This window comes from Schistocerca gregaria, chromosome X (assembly GCF_023897955.1).
Source record: "Schistocerca gregaria isolate iqSchGreg1 chromosome X, iqSchGreg1.2, whole genome shotgun sequence".
Taxonomy (NCBI): domain Eukaryota; kingdom Metazoa; phylum Arthropoda; class Insecta; order Orthoptera; family Acrididae; genus Schistocerca; species Schistocerca gregaria.
The window spans coordinates 215,106,402-215,125,814 of NC_064931.1; the positions used below are offsets into that span (position 1 = coordinate 215,106,402).

At 44.4% G+C, this 19,413-nt stretch overlaps 1 protein-coding gene across 2 annotated transcripts in view; it reads right to left on the reverse strand.

The window, feature by feature from the left end:
- The window catches only part of LOC126298473 (protein FRG1 homolog), a 47,975-nt gene that overhangs the window by 18,546 nt on the left and 10,016 nt on the right, over positions 1-19,413 (reverse strand). For both annotated transcript variants that reach the window (XM_049989807.1, XM_049989808.1), the window contains exon 3: positions 10,488-10,613. In XM_049989807.1, the coding sequence (XP_049845764.1) occupies positions 10,488-10,613 (126 nt within the window). The remainder of the gene's footprint in view (positions 1-10,487; positions 10,614-19,413) is intronic.

Sequence of the window (19,413 nt, forward strand, 5' to 3'; positions counted from 1 at the left end):
GTAATCCTAATAGTTCTTGCTAATCAGTTTATTTAAAGGCTGCAGCATGTCCACTTCCAACACTTCAAGTCAGTCCCATAGCATCAACCCTTCCACAATTTGCCACCTCTACATTCTCTGCCATTATTCATGGCCATTAGGCTAATGCTGGGATTTTATTTCACTACATCATTTATTTCATAACTACTGCCATTGATACAGTAGCATTCTCTATAGTATACTTACTATATCTACTGTGTTTCTTAGTATCCAAACAAAGAGACTAAACATATATTTAGTCCTTGTCGTATCCAATGACTTCATTTAACTTTCGACTTAGGCAACTCCTCTGTTGTCTTGAACTTCATACTAATTGAATAAAAATTGTATCTGAAGGTTGTTGTAGATAATAACATAATACATTTAAATGTAACCTTGTCCATTATAACTACTACTATTCAAGTATCTATTGTTGGAAATTTACAGTAAGATCTCTTTTGTTCTACTGTCCCATTAACAATAGTAACAAGGCACTAACAAACAAATATTACAGTGGCTTGAGTGCTTGTTTGAAAAGGAACTGCAGTGGCACTCAAGTTGCTGACTACAGAACAACAGTTGGTAGTGTTGACAGCAGCAGCAGCAGCAGCAATAGTAGCAGTACTGAGTTCGTATAAAGTATTTAGTTTAGTCATTTTATTACTTTTGTCTATGTGGATATGAGCAGTGCTACTGTTCATTTATCAGCATTGAGTTTTGTTTTTTAATTTTCCTAAGTGTTTGCATATTTTACATACATCATTTTTGTCTGATACTAGCACTGCAGGCAAAATTGGTAACAGTCAGGATATGTAGTGACTACCACTGAAAAGGTCCAAGATGCTGCTGAGGGCTGTGGCAGCAATGGGACCTCAGGGGTGATGGTCCCTGCACCTCTCATGCCATCACATTCACACAGAAAAAAGGAAGGAATATTGAGGTTTCAACATCTAATCAACAACTAGGTCATTAGAGACAGTCCCCAAGTTCATATGGGGGAATGATTGGGAATGTAATAGGCCATATCCTTTTCAAAGGAAACGTCCCAGCACTTGTCTTAAACTATTTAGGGAAACCCCGGATCCTAACTCTGGACAGGCAGATGAGGACATGAACCACTGTCCTCCTTAAAGTGAATCCAATGTCTTACAACTGTGTCATCTCATTTGGTCTGAATATAGGGAGGGACTGCTTGTTACTGGGAGCCCGAAGGCAGTTGATGGGGCTCCACAAGGAAATAGTTTCAGCCAGCACCAACTAAACACAGTGGGTGAAGCCGGCTACAAGTTGTAGTTTATGTTGGCACCAATGATGGATGCAGTCACCTGGGTTCAGAAGCCATTCTCAGCACCTTTCAGCAGCTGCATGAAGTAGTAAAAGCCGCTAACCTCACTTTTGTGGTCCAGAGGTACTATCACTCATCAAAGGGAACAATGTGCACATAATACTTGTAATAGAACACATGTAGAAAAAAAAAAGGACTGAAACATCAAATCCAGAATGGGACATATACTGAAATGATAGGCTGAATAACAAAAGCTTTTCAGCATAGGACTCTGTAATGTCAAAAGACAAATACAGGGCCAGAACACTATATAATCTTGGTGGTTATCTAGAATATATAAAGAAAGAAATGTAAAATAATAATCAGATGATACTATCCATCCATAAATGTTTCAGAAAAAGCTTGGAAAATACACATACAACAAAATGACTAATAAACTTAAATGGATACGTAATGATATAAAAATTACTAGTGCCATGAAGAGGAAACTCTACAATGAACCTAAATATAATAAAAACACACATTTTACTGAGCATGTGTGTCATTATAAATCTATATTTATAAAAGTGGCAAACAAGAAGTTCACTGTACAACATAAAAGTAAAACAAAAGCAGTGTTGTCTTTTAGGTGTTAAGAGTTAGTAGCAATGAAATATCCAATATTAAAGTGTGTTTAAATGAATTCTTCATAAGATGTTGATGTAGCGAAGTATCAGACTAAAGTAAATCCCTTTGGATTCTATCACAAAGCTGAACATCTTATAGATTTAAAAAAAAAGTCACAACAAAGGATGTGGAAAATGGGGGGTGATTAAAACACTGTGTGGCACAATAACACCTCCCCTAACTAAAATATTCAACCAGTCTTTTCAACAGGGATGCTTACCCGATGGTTCGGAGTATGCCAAAGTCAGAACTCCCTTCAAGAAAGGGTCGAGGGAAGACATGGGAAACTATTACCCTATTTCTGTTCTTCCAGTCCTGTCAAAAGGGCAAGATAAGTATCTGCAAACCAGATCAAAAACTTATTATAAGCAACCAGTTTGGATTTCTACCAGGGAAAAACAGTCTGGGTGCAATGAATAGCTTTATCAAAAACATATGCAAATCACTGGATCAGAGGAGTTAAATAGCAGGTATCCTCTGTGATCTCACAAAAGCATTTGACCCTATGAAGCATGACTTGCTTATCTACAAATTAGACAAATGCTCTAAATTGGCAAACATCATACTTACACAACAGAAAACAAGTGGTAACTGTCACCTCAGATGCAGTGAATTATTATTCTAAATGGCAATCAGCTTATGAAAGAAGTTGACATGGTCAAATTCCTGGGACTAAATGTGGACAAGAACTTAAGCTGGAATACATACATTGACCTCCTGTCAAATAGACTAAGCAGTTTAGCATTTTCAGAGAAAATACTACCAAATTCTACTGACCTGAGTACAGGAAAAATTGCTTATCATAGTTATTTTGATTCTGTCATTAGCTATGAGATAAATTTCTGGGAAAGTTCAAGTAATGTATCTCGAATACTGAAATTGCAAAAGGAAATTTCCCAATACATGTGTATTGCACAGCAAACAGAGTCTTGTCACCCATTATTTCGGAAACTACAAATCCTAGCTGTTCCTCTGTGTGTGTGTGTGTGTGTGTGTGTGTGTGTGTGTGTGTGTTGGGTCTTACGGGCACTCAGCACTGAGGTTATCAGTGCCCTGACACAAATTAAAAGAAACAAATGTGGACAACATTTGTAAAAGGGAGCATACACACAAAGAAAGCAGGAAAAGATGAAAATTGCTGTACAAGAGAATAAAATGTAAGTGAAACAAGAAAGGAGTTTCAAGGACGCCACAGGAAATTGTCACTGGCTGGCCATTTACGTAATCTGTGGGCTAGCCAGTCACCCTGTGAGCAAATTGAAACCCTCCCCCTAAAATCTTGGTAAAAACATTGGACAAGTCACAGAACTTTAAAATTCTAGTTGCATTTGTCTGATTATTACCTAAAAGAGATAGCAGATCTGCCGGCAAGTCAACTGCGGCCCCCTGGTCAGAAAATAAAATGCAATCCAATAAAATGTGGCACACAGTGACCTGGATACCACAACCACTACACATTGGATGGTACTTTCATCGGAGCAAGAAGCCATGTGTCGTAGGACTGTGGCCTATCCGAAGACAAGTGAGGAGAACCTCGTCCCGTGTATGTGGCTGGAAGGAAGTAGAGCAAACACATATTGTGGGCTTGACTAAACAGAGCTTATTGTCAATCACTTCCAGCCACTCATCTTCCCACTCACGCAAGACTCTAGAGGCCCCCACCAGCAAGGTGAGAGCGTGCAGGGGGATGACACACTGAAATACTTGTGGATTGAGAGACACCTCCTTGGCTGCAAGATCTTCCCTTTCATACCAAGCAATGCTGATATGCCCTGGAATACAGCAGAAAGTCACCTCCTTCCCCTGCCGTCGTAGTTGAAGGAGGGCATCCTGGATGGTGAGGACTATTTTAACTGCTGGATGCAAACGTTGCAATGAGTGAAGGGCACTGAGTGAATCAGAACAGACAAGAAATTTAGGATGGGAAGAGTGTCTCATTTGCTTCTGTGCCCACAAGATCGCAGATAATTCAGCATCAAAGAGAGTAAACGCTGGAGGCGATCAGACCTCGAGGACACGATCTGGAAAAACAACAGAGCAACCAACAAAATCCCCCGTTTTGACCCATCCATAAAAACTACTACATAGTCGTGGTGCTCAGATAAAATGGAAGAAAATGTTGCATTAAAAACAGGAGGAGGAGTGCAATCTCTCTTGTACCGAACCAAATCTAAAATCATTCTGGGACTCTCCAGTAACCAGGGTGGCAGGCAGTTAAAACCCTGGATTTGGGGCTGTACTGGCTCCACACCGAGTGACTTCAGCACACATAACACACGGATCCTGAATGGCAATGTGGCTCAGGGACAGTGGGGAAAAAAAGACAGTCCACGGGCAGATGAGCAAAAAATTGGGTAGTGAATGAAGTTGGAGCTGCAAGAAACTTACACACTTGGCGCACCAGGAGGAGCTGCCGCCGGATGGTAAGTGGCAGTTCCCATGCCTCAGCACAGAGGCTGGGTGTGGGACTGGTCCGATAAGCACCCGTGGCCAGCCGAAGCCCCTCATGGTGGACAGCATCAATGATCTTCAAATAGGAAGACCAGCACTGATCCATTCACTGTGACCTGTAGTCCAGCCGATAACACACGAAAGCCCTATAAAACTGGAGGAGACGCGTCCTGTCCACTCCCCAAGACCTGTGACTAAGGCACTTTTGGGATATTTAGTGCTTGTAGGGTTCTGGCTTTCAGGTGCAGCAACCACAACAATTGGGAGTCAAAAATGAGGCCCAGAAACCGCACTGAATCTCTAAAACTTAGGATGGTGTCCCTCATACGCAAGGCAGGTAAATGAAAAATACAACAAGAATGATTAAAATGAACACACACACCTGCAGAAAACTGGAAACCCGTCTTTGCACCCCACTCCTCTAACTGCCGCACAATAAGTTGCAACTGACGGCTTGCTGATGCAACACTAGAAGAGGAACGGAAAACAGTAAAATCGTCTACAAATAAGGAGCACTGTACTGGACTCCATACTGTAGATGTGATATTATTGATGGCTATGGCAAAGAGGGTACCACTTAAAACACTGCCCTGAGGGACACCATTCTCCTGCTTGAAACAATCTGACAGCGAGTCACCAACACAGGTCCTAAGATAGTGCTGAGACAGGAAGGACTGAATGAAGATGGGGAGATGGCCATGGAAGCCCCATTGATGCAGTTGAGTGAGAATACAGTGTAATCAAGCAGTATTGTATGCCTTACTGATATCGAATAATATTCCAATGCAGTGATGTCTACGTAGGAAAGACTGCTGAGTAGCCACCTCGAGCAGAGTCAGGTTGTCAACAGTGGTCTGAACTCTGAAGAATCCACACTGAGTGTGGCTAAGGAGTTGCCTGGTCTATAATAGCCAGACCAGACGCCGGTTAACCATTCACTCCAGGGTCTTTCCTACACAGCTCGTTACACCAATACTCCAAAAACTACTGGGAGACATGCAGTCCTTTCCTGGTTTGAGAAGAGGTATCAAAACTGACTCTCTCCACAAGTTGGGGAATAGACCTGTCTGCCATATAAGATTAAAAAAATTTAAGGAGGAGTTTTTTCAAAGCTGCTGGCAAATGTCTCAGGATGCAGTACCGGATCTAGTCGTGACCAGGTGCCGTGTCACGAGCCTCAGACAGGGCTGATTCCAACTCCCACATGGAGAAGGGAGAGTTGTAACTTTCAGAATTGTTGAAGCCAAAGTCCAATTTGCTCCTCTCTGCAGTCGCATGGTAGCAACGAAACGCCAGATCCTGGCTGGCATTTGCAGTAGTTTGTGCAAAGGTCTCCGCCAGCGTCTGAGCAATGTCTCCAGGTGCTGTTCGGAGACATCCTCATGTCAGCACTGCAGCTATTGGTGAGCGACTGCACTTACCCAGAAATCCTCCTGATGGCTTCCCATACTTTCATAGAACAAGTGGAATGGTTGATGGATACCAGAAATTCTTGCCATGATCGTTTCTTGCTCTCTTTAACCACACATCAGGCATTTGCTTTCGCAGCTCGAAAGGCTATAAAGGTTGTCTGCCGCAGGGCAGCTTTTAAATCGTCGAAGAGCCGCACGCCTCTTTTGAATGGTGGAGCGGCACTCATCCATCCACGAAGGCACAGGTTGCCTATGGAGATGAACTGAGGACTTTGGGATGTATAAGTCAGCGATAGGATGGATCACTTGTGTGATATGGTCCACCCATTCCTGGATGCTGGCGCACGTTCAAACACAGCCAGCTGGCTGAACAGTGTCCAGTTATCCCTGCTGACCAACCATGTGAGTGGCTGCTCTTCACAAATGGCTATGTCAAATAGGTGAATGTGGAGGGGGAAGTGGTCACTGGGACGGAGGTTGTCAATGACCGCCCACTGAACAGACTATGCTAAGGCTGGAGAACAGAAAGAGAGGCCGATGGCGGAGGACACAGTAGCAGTACAAAAGTGAAAGTGAGTACCTGTGTTTAGGATGCACAACTCGTGAGATGTCATGAGGTTCTCCAAAACTTGACCCCCAAGGGCAAATAGAGTTCGAGCCCCACAAAACATTGTGAGCACTGAAATCTCCCAGGAGAAGAAAAGGTCAAGGGAGTTGTTCCATGAGAGCTATAAGAGCCTCAGAGTTGATCACATCTTGTGGAGGGAGATGCAGTGAACAAACAGTGATCCTCCAATACCCATAAATTTCAACACCAACTGCTTGCAGGTTGGTAGCCAGGGAGAGAGCGGAGGAGTGATGCATGTCATTGACAAACACAGCAACACCCCCCCTTGGCCCTGTCCTCGGTCAAGTCATCCTTCAGGTAAAGGATACAGCCACAGAGCACGAGGGAGTCAGTGGCTTTAAAATGTGTTTCTTGTAAACACGGGCACAGAGGGCGTTTCTCTCCTAGGATTTTCAGTTCCTCCACATGTGTCCTTAACCCATTAATGTTCCACTGTAATATGGAAGCCATCCATCATGGTCATTGTGCTGGGGCGGTAAGCACGTAATGGGTGGGGGCTCAGTCTATGGGCGAGATGATTGCCCCCGTCCGACATCAAGTTCCATTAGTTCTACCGAGGAGTCAAGAGAGACGTCAAAGAGAAGGACATCCACATCGTCGGACTGTTTACGTCCAGACTCTGGCAATGGTGGATGCTTGGCCTTTGATTTTTTGCCAGGGGTAGGCTTTGGGGCCAAAATATCGCAGCAGGGGTAGTGGCAGTGCTGGATGGTGAACCAGACTGCGCCTTTAAGGGAGCAGGGAGCTCTGCAATGTCAGCAACAACAGACATGTCCGATGTTTTGGGAGTGGACTTTGCGGGAATCGCAACAGCACAAGCGCACTGCAAATGCAGGTGCTAGTGCTGACACTAGCAAGCTCCATTTGGGCAACAGTATCGTCCTTTGGAACTGGTTGTTTAAGAGCAGATGCAAAGGAGGTAGCAAATGCTAGGGGCTGCATGGCCTTATAGATGTTTTTGGCCTCTCCATATGAAATACATATAGTCGTTTTGATTTCCTGTATCTTCCTTTCTTCAAGGAAGACACGGCAGTCCCTACTCCAGACAGGGTGATCACCAGAGCAGTTGACACACTTTGGAGGAGATGCACAACCAACACCATCATGGGTGGCCTTACCACATTTTCCACATGTGGCAGCCCCCTTACAACCTGAGGTGTTGTGCCCAAAGCACTGGCAGGTAAGACAGTGCATCGGGTTAGGGAAATAAGGCCGCACACTAGGATCGAGGAAACAAGCCTTAATGTGCCCAGGAAGTTTTGTGCTGCTGAAAGTCAGTATAAATGAGTCTAACTTCATGAGGTGACCATCCACCCGTTTCATAATGTTCTGGACATCAACGATTCCTTCCTGGGACCACACGGCTATCAGTTCTTCTCGGGGAATGTCAACCAGATCCTGCAATTCACAACACCTTTGCTATAGTTTAAGGTGCTGTGCAGTTCACATTCGATTGCATACTCCCTGAGGCACTGAGCTTTCTGGATGTTCTTGACCTGTTGAGAATTGGACATTTCTATTGACAGGGTCCCATTCCGCAAGGCTTGGCAGTTTTTGATTCCCTCTAACCCTTCATGAATGTAAAAAGGTGAAACTTTCTCAAAGCTCCCCTCTTTCTGTTTAATTATAAGAAACACATTCTGGCCACAAGCATGATTCTGTTACTCATACCTGAAAGAGTCTGTGTAAACCCGAAGTCCATTTCGAAGGATCCATCTCAGTCCCATGAGCAGCTAGGGAACTAGAAGTCCACCTAGACAGAGCCCCGCATGCTTGGGTAAGCCTTATGCAACTGAGGTGTGTGAGGTTCCCAATACGAAACTTCAGGTTCCCAATAGGTTGCCCGCTAACGACTGTTCCACCTCAACAGCCATGTATCCCATCAGTGTGCAGTACATGTTGAGACTGAAAGTTTTTTATGGAGGTTTATTCCGTCCTTGCAATCTGGGCAGTCAAGCCAAGATTCCCGCTCCCTGAGACACACAACGATCCACCGCCACACCACACGGTGGTCGCTGAAGCATGCCCAGAGCTTACAGTGACAGAGGACTGGCGGCGCTTACCAGTCCCCAGGTCAGGAACGTTGGGGTCACCAAATCCATACCCAGCAAATCAATGCTGAGCCCCTGATGGCTACATTTATGAAATTATAATCTTCCTACACAGCAGACAAAAATTACTTAAGGAGGATCATTTTAACTACACATATAACACAAGAAATAATTTTATGCTATCACCAGTTGAAATTATATGCACAGACTCCACAGTATATGGGGATGACAAAATATAACAAGTTAATGGGAAAAAAAAACATATTTAATATCAAGACAGAAATTTTAAAAACGAGGCTACAGCTGATTCTGTGGGAGAAATACTACTACTCAATAGAGGAATTCATAAAGGACGAAATTATAATTTGAGCAAGGGGTAATTAAGTGTTCAATTTTATTGTACGTATAATAAAATTGTATTATTTTTATGATGCTGTTTGTTAACATCAGGTATTCTTTGTTTATGGTGAAATTTTACCACAATTTTGATATGAATCCTGTACCTGAATGAAATGATTTAGATTATGTATGTTATGAAGCAAATAAACCACACTTCACAAAATCATTTTATTGAAATTGCAGGAACAACACAGGGTGCCATGTAATAAGAAGTAGGTGTAGGTAGCAGCAATTTCCAAGAAGGATCACACAACCAGTACACAAAATTATAAATCTATTTGACAGACATAAATTTCTTGCACACATGTTGTACTCACGTACAATTAAATTTCTGATCATTCAAGTATTTATATATAAGAGTCAACACGGTTTCTGCAAGCATCAATCATGTGAAAGCTGCTTGCTCTGTTTGTTTATGATATGTAGAAGATATTAGAGAGCACAGGTCAGGTTGATGCATTTTTAATTTCAGAAAGATTTTCATACCATTCCACACTGTAGCCTAGAAAACAGAATACATCTCAAACAATATGTGAGACTGGAGGGAAGACAAGGCATTCTCGATGGGGACGCATTGTCAGAAACAAAACTAGTATCCATCAAATCTTAAAGTAGTGTGACAGAGCTCCTGCTGTTCACAATACACACAAACGACATGGTGAATAATGTCTGTGGTCGTATCAAGCTGCTCCCAGATGATACCATTGTGTGCAGTGACGTGATAACTTAAGAATCTTGCTACAAAATACTGACAGATTTGCAGATGATTATAATTTGGAGCAAAGACTTGTGGCTGAATAAACAGAAATAAATGTAATTTGAGGTGCATAAATATATGAAAAGATTAAATATAACTTTAAATGCGAACATTTTTAGGTTAGGCTTTACCATTAAATGAAACAACAAGTTCGGAACGGTGACTGGTAACAGTGAACTTGTTGCTTCATTTAGATTCAATATAAATTGACTACACCATCAGTGTTTGCTAACAACTTTTATCTAGGAATAACTGTTTGAGGTAATCACATGAATACAGTTGTGGAGATGGCTTACATTTATTGGCATAACCCTAAGCAAACATAACTCACAAACAAATGAGGTCACCAGTAAAATTCTCATCTGACCAACTCTTGAGTATTGTTTGTCAATTTGCAACCCTTACAAAGTTGAATAAATGGAAAAGATAGGACAGATTCAAAGAAGATATGCATGATTTATCGTGGACCATTGGATTGTTTGTACGGCATAAGAGTGTCGGAAAAGCTCAAGAAACTACACATGGAAACATTAGAAGAAAGCCACTGTACATGACAGGTAACTTAGTAGCACAATTCTGAGAGGCCACATACCACAACGAGGCAATAAATATGCTACTCCCTCAAATACACATTTAATGTAATGACCACAAAGCTAAATTTAGAGGAATTTGGGCTCGTGTAGAAGCATATCAACAGTCACTCTTCCCATGTAGCATTTGCAAATGGAATAAAAAAAAAATAGTAGGACACTATGTATTTCCACTGTATACCATACAGTGGCTTGGCGAGTACAGATATAGATCTAGGAAACTACATTACCTTCAGGATGTGGTGCACCTAGCATAAAGAGGCCATCATCTAATGCCTTTGCATAAGTCTGATTTCCAAATTCAAGAGCAACTGGTCCATGTACATCACAAATTGATCCAGCTTTCCACCAACCTCCTGAAATTAAAATGGAAGATGAACACGACAGCTGTTTTAAATCTCAGTTAAGAAGCAGCACAAATTTTAAAATATGAACACTCACGAGTGAACTTAAGCAAAAATATTTTACTGGTGTTCAAGCCATATTCAAACAATAGAACACACATTAGAATATACACTGAAGTGCCAAAGAAACTAGTATAGCCATGTGTATTTAAATACAGAGATATGAATATAATAGAGGGAAACATTCCACGTGGGAAAAATATATCTAAAAACAAAGATGATGTAACTTACCAAACGAAAGCATTGGCATGTTGATAGACACACAAACAAACACAAACACACACACAAAATTCAAGCTTTCGCAACCAACGGTTGCTTCATCAGGAAAGAGGGAAGCAGAGGGAAAGACGAAAGGATGTGGGTTTTAAGGGAGAGGGTAAGGAGTCATACTAACGGGAGCGGAAAGACTTACCTTACGGGGAAAAAGGACAGGTATACACTCGCACTTTACAAATGTCTGCTTCTGTCTGTGTGTGTGTGTGTGTGTGTGTGTGTGTGTGTGTGTGTGTGTGTGTGTGTGTGCGCGCGTGCGCGAGTGTATACCTGTCCTTTTTCCCCCTAAGATACGTCTTTCCGCTCCCGGGATTGGAATGAATCCTTACCTCTCCCTTAAAACCCACATCCTTTCGTCCTTCCCTCTTTCCTGATGAAGAAACCGTTGGTTGCAAAAGCCTGAATTTTGTGTGTGTGTTTGTGTTTGTTTGTGTGTCTATCAACATGCCAACACTTTCATTTGGTAAGTTACATCATCTTTGGTTTTAGATATAAATACATAGATATGTAAATATGCAGAATATGGTTGCTGCAGTTGGCAACACTTAGCTAAGACAACAAGTGCCTGGCGCAGTTGTAAGATCGGCTACTGCTGCTAGAAGGGCAGGTTATTAAGATTTAAGTGAGTATGAACACAGTGTTATAGTTGGTGCACAAGTGATGTGACACAGCATTACCAAGGTAGTGAGGAAGTGGGGATTTTTTTCCATACAACCATTTCACAAGTGTATCATGAATATCAGGAATCCGGTAAAACATCACATCTTTGACATCACTGCGGCCAGAAAAGATGCTGCAAGAATGGGACCAACAATGACTGAAGAGAATTGTTCAACATAACAGAAGTGTAACCCTTCTGCAAACTGCTTCAGACATCAATGCTAGGCCATCAACAAGTGTCAGTATTCGAACCATTACATGGAACGTCATCGATATGGGCTTTTGTATCTGAACGCCCACTCATGTTCGCTTGATGACTGCATGACACAAAGCTTTACATCTCGCCTGGGCCCATCAACACCGACAATGAACAGTTGATGACTGGAAACATGTAGCCTGGTTGTACGAATCTTGTTTCAAATTGTATCAAGTGGATGGACATGTACAGGTATGGAGACAACCTCATGAATCCATGGACCCTGCATGTCAGCAGGGGACTGTTGCAGCTGGTGGAGGCTCTGCAATTGTGTGGGGCGTGTGCAGTTGGAGTGATATCGGATCCCTGCTATGTCTAGATACAACTCTGACAGCTGACACATACATAAGCATCCTCTCTGATCAGCTGCACCCATTCATGTCCAATGTGCATTTCAATGGACTTGTGCAATTCCAGAAGGAGAATGTGACACTCCACACGCCCAGAAGTGCTGCAGAGTGGCTCCAGGAACACTCTTCTGAGTTTAAAGACTTCCGCTGGTCACCAAGCTCCCCAAACACAAACATTATTGAGCATCTCTGGGATGGCTTGCAATGTGTTGTTCAGAAGAGATCTCCACACCCTTGTACTCTTATGGATTTATGGACAGCCCTGCAGGATTCATGGTCTCAATTTCCTCCTGCAGTACTTCAGACATTAGTCGAGTCCATGCCACGTCAAGTTGCAGCATTTCTGTGTGCTCGCAGTGGCCCTACATGATATTAGGCAGGTGTACCGTTTTTTTTTGGGTCTTCAGTGTATCTCCCACAGTGTCCCCCATGAAATGTTTAAGCCATCTTAACATACAATTATGACAGTTACGGTGGGTGACTACCTCCAGAATTGGCACAATGATGAAAACTGACACAATGAGGATAGTTACGGTAGATGACTGCTTCTAAAATTGAATCTATCAGCAAAAAATGATTCTCTGAAGCAACTTAAAAACAAAAAACGTATCCAAAAGAAATATCACAGATACTAACTCTTATCAATTCTATGGTGATTAGCAGTTCCACATAACAGCACCAATTGACGATTCGTTACCAACTGGCAACTGTGTCATGCTCTGCAAATGGCATCATTCGAAAGCAGTATGGAGGGTATGGGGTCAGCATACCACTCTCCTGGCTGTTGTCAGCTTCCCAGACCTAGGAGCCACTGCTCCTCACATCAGAAGTTCCTCAGTTGGTGTCATGAAGCTGAGGGCACCCCAATCCAGTCCTCCCACAAAGGAAAAATCCCTGCAGTACTAGGAATTGACCCCAAGTCCCCACCAAAACAGAGAAAACAGAGATCTTACCACATGGCTACAGAGATGTACATGGTGTTTACTTTAGCAAAATTAAACTTAGTGAATCAAGTCACTTTTGTACACAAGTTTGTGGAAATCACTTTGAGTCAAGCCTGAGCAAATGTTCAAAAATTTCACAGTTCAACTGATGCAATAATTCTTGTCTTTGTCAGCAGTGTTTGGACAAGTTCTGCAACGCACTCCCAAAAAAAGAATTCCAAGGCCTTCATAAACTACCTCCTGACAGAGTTTTATCATTTTGAACCAACATCATTGGAGAAAATCCACATGTAATTAGTAGGCACCTTTCTGTTCAGTATACTTTAGTCTCCTGTATCGTAAATGAATTAAGGAGTAGTTGTTTCATGTTGAGTTTTACGGTTCTCACAAGAGATGTACCGAAGCTCAAACAAATAAAACTGAATAAAAAGTATGGAAATGTGTCAATTCTACCATCCATCAGTAATTTCTTATTAAAACTCTGCATTTATGCACAAACTATGTTTGAAGGATAAAAAATCTAATTAACAGCGAAGCACAAGCTGCTGAAAAAATAATAGTATGTAACAGACAATTTAGGCCGACAGATTTACAAGGGAGTAAGTGAGGCATTATTTGGCAAAAAGCTAAGCATTTGCTTGAGAGTCATATTTTCCAAAATGGAAGTTACTGTGTTGTCATACACTCTTACCTTACTCATCATCAAATTGCAAATGTGAAGTTTCAACAAACTGATTAAAACACAGTAAAATGGAAGAGGATGCACACTTGATGGGGGCAACATGTGGAGTGGAGAGAGAGAGAGAGAGAGAGAGAGAGAGAGAGAGAGAGAGAGTGTGTGTGTGTGTGTGTGTGTGTGTGTGTGTGTGTGTGTGTGTGTGTGTTGGGGCTTATGGGCGCTCAACGTCGAGGTCATCAGCACGCTGACACGCATTAAAGGGAGCGAATGTAGGCAGACCTAATAAAACTGAAGCACACATGCAAAGAAAGCAGGAAAAGAAGGAAAATGCTACACAAGAAGGTAAAACGTAAGGTAAGGGAAAATGTAGCAACAAGAATGCCACAGTAAATTCTCATTGGCTGGCCACTTACATAAAATATGGGTGAGCTTGTCACACAGTGAGGAAATTAAGGTCCTCTCCCTAAAATCTTTGTAAAAACATTTGACAAGGCACAGAACTTTAAAACTTTAACCACATTCGTTCGGGTGTTTCCTAAAAGAGATGGCAGGGCGCTGTCAAGTCAGCCGCGGCCCACTGGTCAGAAAATAAAACGCAATCCAACAAAACGTGGCGCACAGTGAAATGGATGCCACAAGCACCACACATTGGAGGGTCCTCCCGCCGGAGCAGGAAGCCATGTGTCATAGGGCTGTGGCCTATCCGAAGCCGAGTGCGGAGAACCTCGTCCCATCGACGGGGCTGAAAGGAAGTACACCACACACACGTTGTGGGCTTGACTATACGGAGCTTATTGTCAGTCACTTCCAGCCACTCATCCTCCCACAGACGCATGACTCGTGAGCTCAACAGTGAGGTGAGCATGTACAGGGGGATAGCACATTGAGATACTTGTGGATCGTCACACGCCTCCTTGGCTGCAAGATCTGCCCTTTCATTCCCAGCAATACTGCCATGCCCCGGAACCCAGCAGAAAGCCACATCCTTCCCCAGTCGCTGTAGTTGGAGGAGGGCATCCTGGATGGACTGGACTATTTTATCTGCTGGATACAAACGTTGCAATGAGTGGAGGGCATTGAGTGAATCGGAACAGACAAGAAATTTAGGACAGGAAGAATGTCTCATCTGCTCCAGTGCCCGCAAGATCGCAGATAATTCAGCACAAAGACAGTAAAAGTCTGAGGCAGTCGAACCTTGAGGACACGATCCGGAAAAACAACAGAGCAACGAACGAAATCCCCTTGTTTCGACCCATCCACAAAAACAGCTACGTAGTCGTGGTGCTCAGATAAAACAGCAGAAAATGTTGCATTAAAATGGGGGCGGGAGTGCAATCTCTCTTGTACTGCAATAAATCTAAAATCACTCCGGGCCTCTTCAGAAACCAGGGTGGCAGGCGGTTCAAACCCAGGATTTGGGGTTGTACAGACTCCACACCGAGGGACTCTAGCACACGTTGCACACGGATCCCAAACGGCAACGTAGCCTGGGGACGGCGGGAAAAAAGGCGGTCCAGAGGTGGATGGGCAACAAGATGGTGAGTAGGCGAGCTAGGAGCTGCAAGAAACTTACAAGCCTGGTGCATCAGCAGGAGCTGCAGCCGAATGGGAAGTGGCGGTTCGCCAGCCTCAGTACAGAGGCTGGGTACGGGACTGGTCCGATATGCACCTGTGGCCAGTCGAATCCCAGCATGGTGAACAGCGTCAAGGAACTGCAAATAAGACGGCCTTGCTGACCCATCTACTGTGCACCCATAGTCCAGCCATGAACGCACAAAAGCTCGATAAAACTGAAGGAGACGCGCCCTGTCCGCTCCCCAAGACCTGTGGCTGAGGCACTTGAGCATGTTCAGTGCCTTCAGGGTTCTGGCTTTCAAGTCACGTAGGTGTGGCAGCCATGACAACCTGGAGTTAAAAATTAGGCCCAGAAACCGCACTGTGTCTCTAAAATGTAGGACAGTATCCCCCATATGCAAGGCAGGCAAAGTAAAAAGACGACGAGAACGATTAAAATGAACACAAACACACTTATCGGCAGAAAACCGAAAACCTGTCTTTGCAGCCCCCCTCCTCTAACCACCGCACTGTTAGCTGCAACTGACGGCTCACGGTTGCAACACTGGAGGAGGAACAGAAAACAGCAAAGTCGTCCACAAACAAGGAGCACTGTACTGGACTCCTCACTGTAGATATGATACTGTTGATGGCTATGGTAAAGAGGGTAACGCTTAAAACACTGCCCTGGGGGACACCGTTCTCTTGCTCAAAGCGATCAGACAGTGTGTTACCAACGCGGGTCTGAAAAAACCGCTGAGACAGGAAAGACTGAATGAAAATGGGGAGGCGGCCACAAAAGCCCCATTGATGCAGTGTGACAAGAATCTAGTGTGTCCAAGTAGTATCATATGCCTTACTGATAGCAAACAAGATACCGATACAGTGATGCTGACGGAGGAAAGCCTGCTGAATAGCCGCCTCTAGGAGGGTCAGATTGTAGGCCGTGGACCGAAATTTTTGGAATTCACACTGAAAGCGGCTAAGGAGCTGTCTGGTCTCTAACAGCCAGACCAGACGACGGTTAACCATCCATTCCAGGGTCTTTCCGACACAGCTTGTCAGGGCGATACTACGATAACTACCGGGACATGTGTGGTCCTTTCCTGGTTTGAGGAGAGGGATGAGGATTGCCTCCCTCCACGAGGTGGGGAACCCTCCTGTCTGCCATATGAGATTAAAACATTCGAGGATTTCCTTTCACGCAGCTGGCATATGTCGAAGCATGGAGTACCAGATGCAGTCGTAACCTGGTGCAGTGTCAGAAGTCTCAGTAAGTGCCGATTCAAGTTCCCACATGGAGAAAGGGGAGTTGTAGGCCTCAGAACTGTTCGAGTGTAAGTCCAAGTTCGCTCTTTCGACAGTCTCATGGTAGTGACGATACGCTGGATCCTGGGTTGCAGTGGCAGTACTTTGTGCAAAATGCTCTGCCAGCGTCTGAGCAATGGCTCTGGGTGTCGTTTGGAGGCATCCCTCGTTCAGGACTGCAGCTATTGGTAAATGGCTACGTTTCCAGGAAATCCTCCAGATGGCTTCCCATACTTTTGTGGAACAAGTGGAACGGTTGATGGAGTTCAGGAACTCCAGCCATGACCTTTTCTTGCTCTCTTTAATGACACGGTGTACCCTGGCTCTCGTGATTCAAAAGGCGGTAAGATTGATCACTGTTGGACGGCATTTAAATCGGCGAAGAGCTGCACGCCTGTCCCAGATGGCTGAACGGCACTCTTCTGTTCACCAAGCCACAAGGTGCTGCTTAAAAGGGCCAGAAAACTGTGGTATGGACAGGTCACAAGTGTGATGTGATCCACCCATTCCTGTACGCTATTGTGGCATTCACAGACAGCCAACCGAGTGAACCGTGGCCAGTTAGCTCTGCCAATCATCCATGATGGCGGCCTCTGCTCCAGCAATACACCATCCAGGAGATGAATGCGGATGGGGAAGTGATCGCTGGAATGAAGGTCGTCAATGACCTCTCAGTGAACAGAGTCGGTGAGGGTTGGAGAGCAGAAAGATAGGTAAATGGGTGATAATGACCCAGTAGCAGTAGAGAAATGAGTCGGAGTACCTGTGTTGAAGATGCACAACACTTGAGATGTTAGGAGGCTCTCCAAAATTCGACCTCTAGTGCAAAGAGAAGTGGAGCCCCAAAGGACATGATGGGCATTGAAGTCTCCCAGGAGGAGAAATGGGCAGGGGAGTTGGTCCATAAGATCTGTGAGAGTGTCTAAGGTCATTGCATCCAGAGGGGGTAAATAAAGGGAGCAAACGGTACGCCTCTGACGTGAATGAATTCCAACTGAAACTGCTTGCAGGTCAGTATCCACGGGGAGAGCAGAGGAGTGGTGGTCATTATTGACAAACACGGTGACTCCACCTTAGGCCCTTTCTCCAGTCACATCATCTTTGCGATATAACGTATAGCCCCTTAGTACAGGAGCATCTGATGGTTTTAAATGCGTTTCCTGTAAACACAAGCACAGGGGGCATTGCCGTGCTAGGAGGTTCAGTTCCTCCACATGTACCCTGGAATCCATTTATGTTCCACTGTATAATGGGAGCCATCTATCAGGGTGAGAGGACCTTCATTCTCACTTTCTGTCGGTGAGGAGAGCCTATAACAGGTGGAGGCTCAGTTTTGAGGCGAGATGATTGCCCCAGTCTGACATAAACGTCCATTGCCTCTGAAGAGGAGTCGAGAGAGACGTCAGAGAGAATGACATGAACATCAGCAGACTGTTATAACTTCAGTCTCCTTCAGTGGGCGAGTCTTTACCTTTGGCTTTGGTTTAGATTTCCTGGCCTGAGGTAACATTGGAGCCAAAACCTCAGAAGCAGTAGGGGGGTGTAGCAGTGCTGGGCAGTGCACAAGACTGAACCCGGGAAGGGGGCAGGAAGTTCCATGATGTCAGCTACCACGGCCTGGTCAGAAGGCCGGGGGGGGGGGGGGGGGGGGGGGGGGTGGCAGGCTTCACAGGAACGGCAGCAGCACATGTGCTAGAGCTGACAGTAGCAACCTCCGTTTGTGTATCGGCATCGGTTTTCAAAGCTGGCTGTTTCAGAATGGAAGAAAAGGAGGCAGCGAACGTGGGCGGCTGCATGGACTTGTAGATTTTCTTTGACTCACCATACGGGATGTGTTTGGTGGTTTTAAGTTCCTGGATCTTCCATTCCTCAAGGAAAACTCTGCATTCCCTACTCCACACAGGGTGATCCCCAGAGCAGTTGACACACTTGGGGGGACAGGAGTAACCAAATCCCTCATGGGCAGCTTTACCACATTTCCCGCAAGTGGCTTCCCCTTTACAGCCAAGAGTAGTGTGTCCAAAGTGTTGGCATTTAAAACACCGCATAGGGTTGGGGTAATAAGGCTGTACACTGAGACGTAGGAAACCTGCCTTCACATGCTCTGGCAATTTGGTGCTGTTAAACGTAAGGATAAATGGGTCAGATTTCACGAGAGCACCATCCACGCGTTTCATAACGTGTTGCACGTCGACAATTCCTTCCCGGGACCATTCAGACTTCAGTTCGTCTTGGAGAATGTCAACGAGATCTCTGCAAGTCACAACACCCTTGCTGTAGTTCAAGGTGGTGTGAAATTCAGTCTCTATGGCAAAGTCCCCAAGAAATTGTGCCTTCTGAAGGTTCTGGACTTGCTGGAAGCTAGATGTTTCAACCAGCAAGGTGCCATTTCACAAGTGCTTTACAGACTTTAATGTGCCAGTAATACCTTCTAAGCCCTTTTGTATATAAAATGGTGAAACTTTTTCGAAACTCCCATATTTTCTTTTAATTATAAGAAACACATTCTGCGAAGCAGCATGCGTTCTGTTACTACTAACTGTATCAGGACTGACTACACGAGCCCTCTTGTTAGATTGGGTGTTAGAACCTACCAGCAGCCCACTCTTTCCGCTGGGAGGAGGAGAAGAAAAGTTCGAGGATTCCATCTCGGTCCCACGAGCAGCTAGGGAACTAGAAGTCCACCTAGACAGAGCCCCGCATGCCTAGGTAAGCTTTATATAACTGA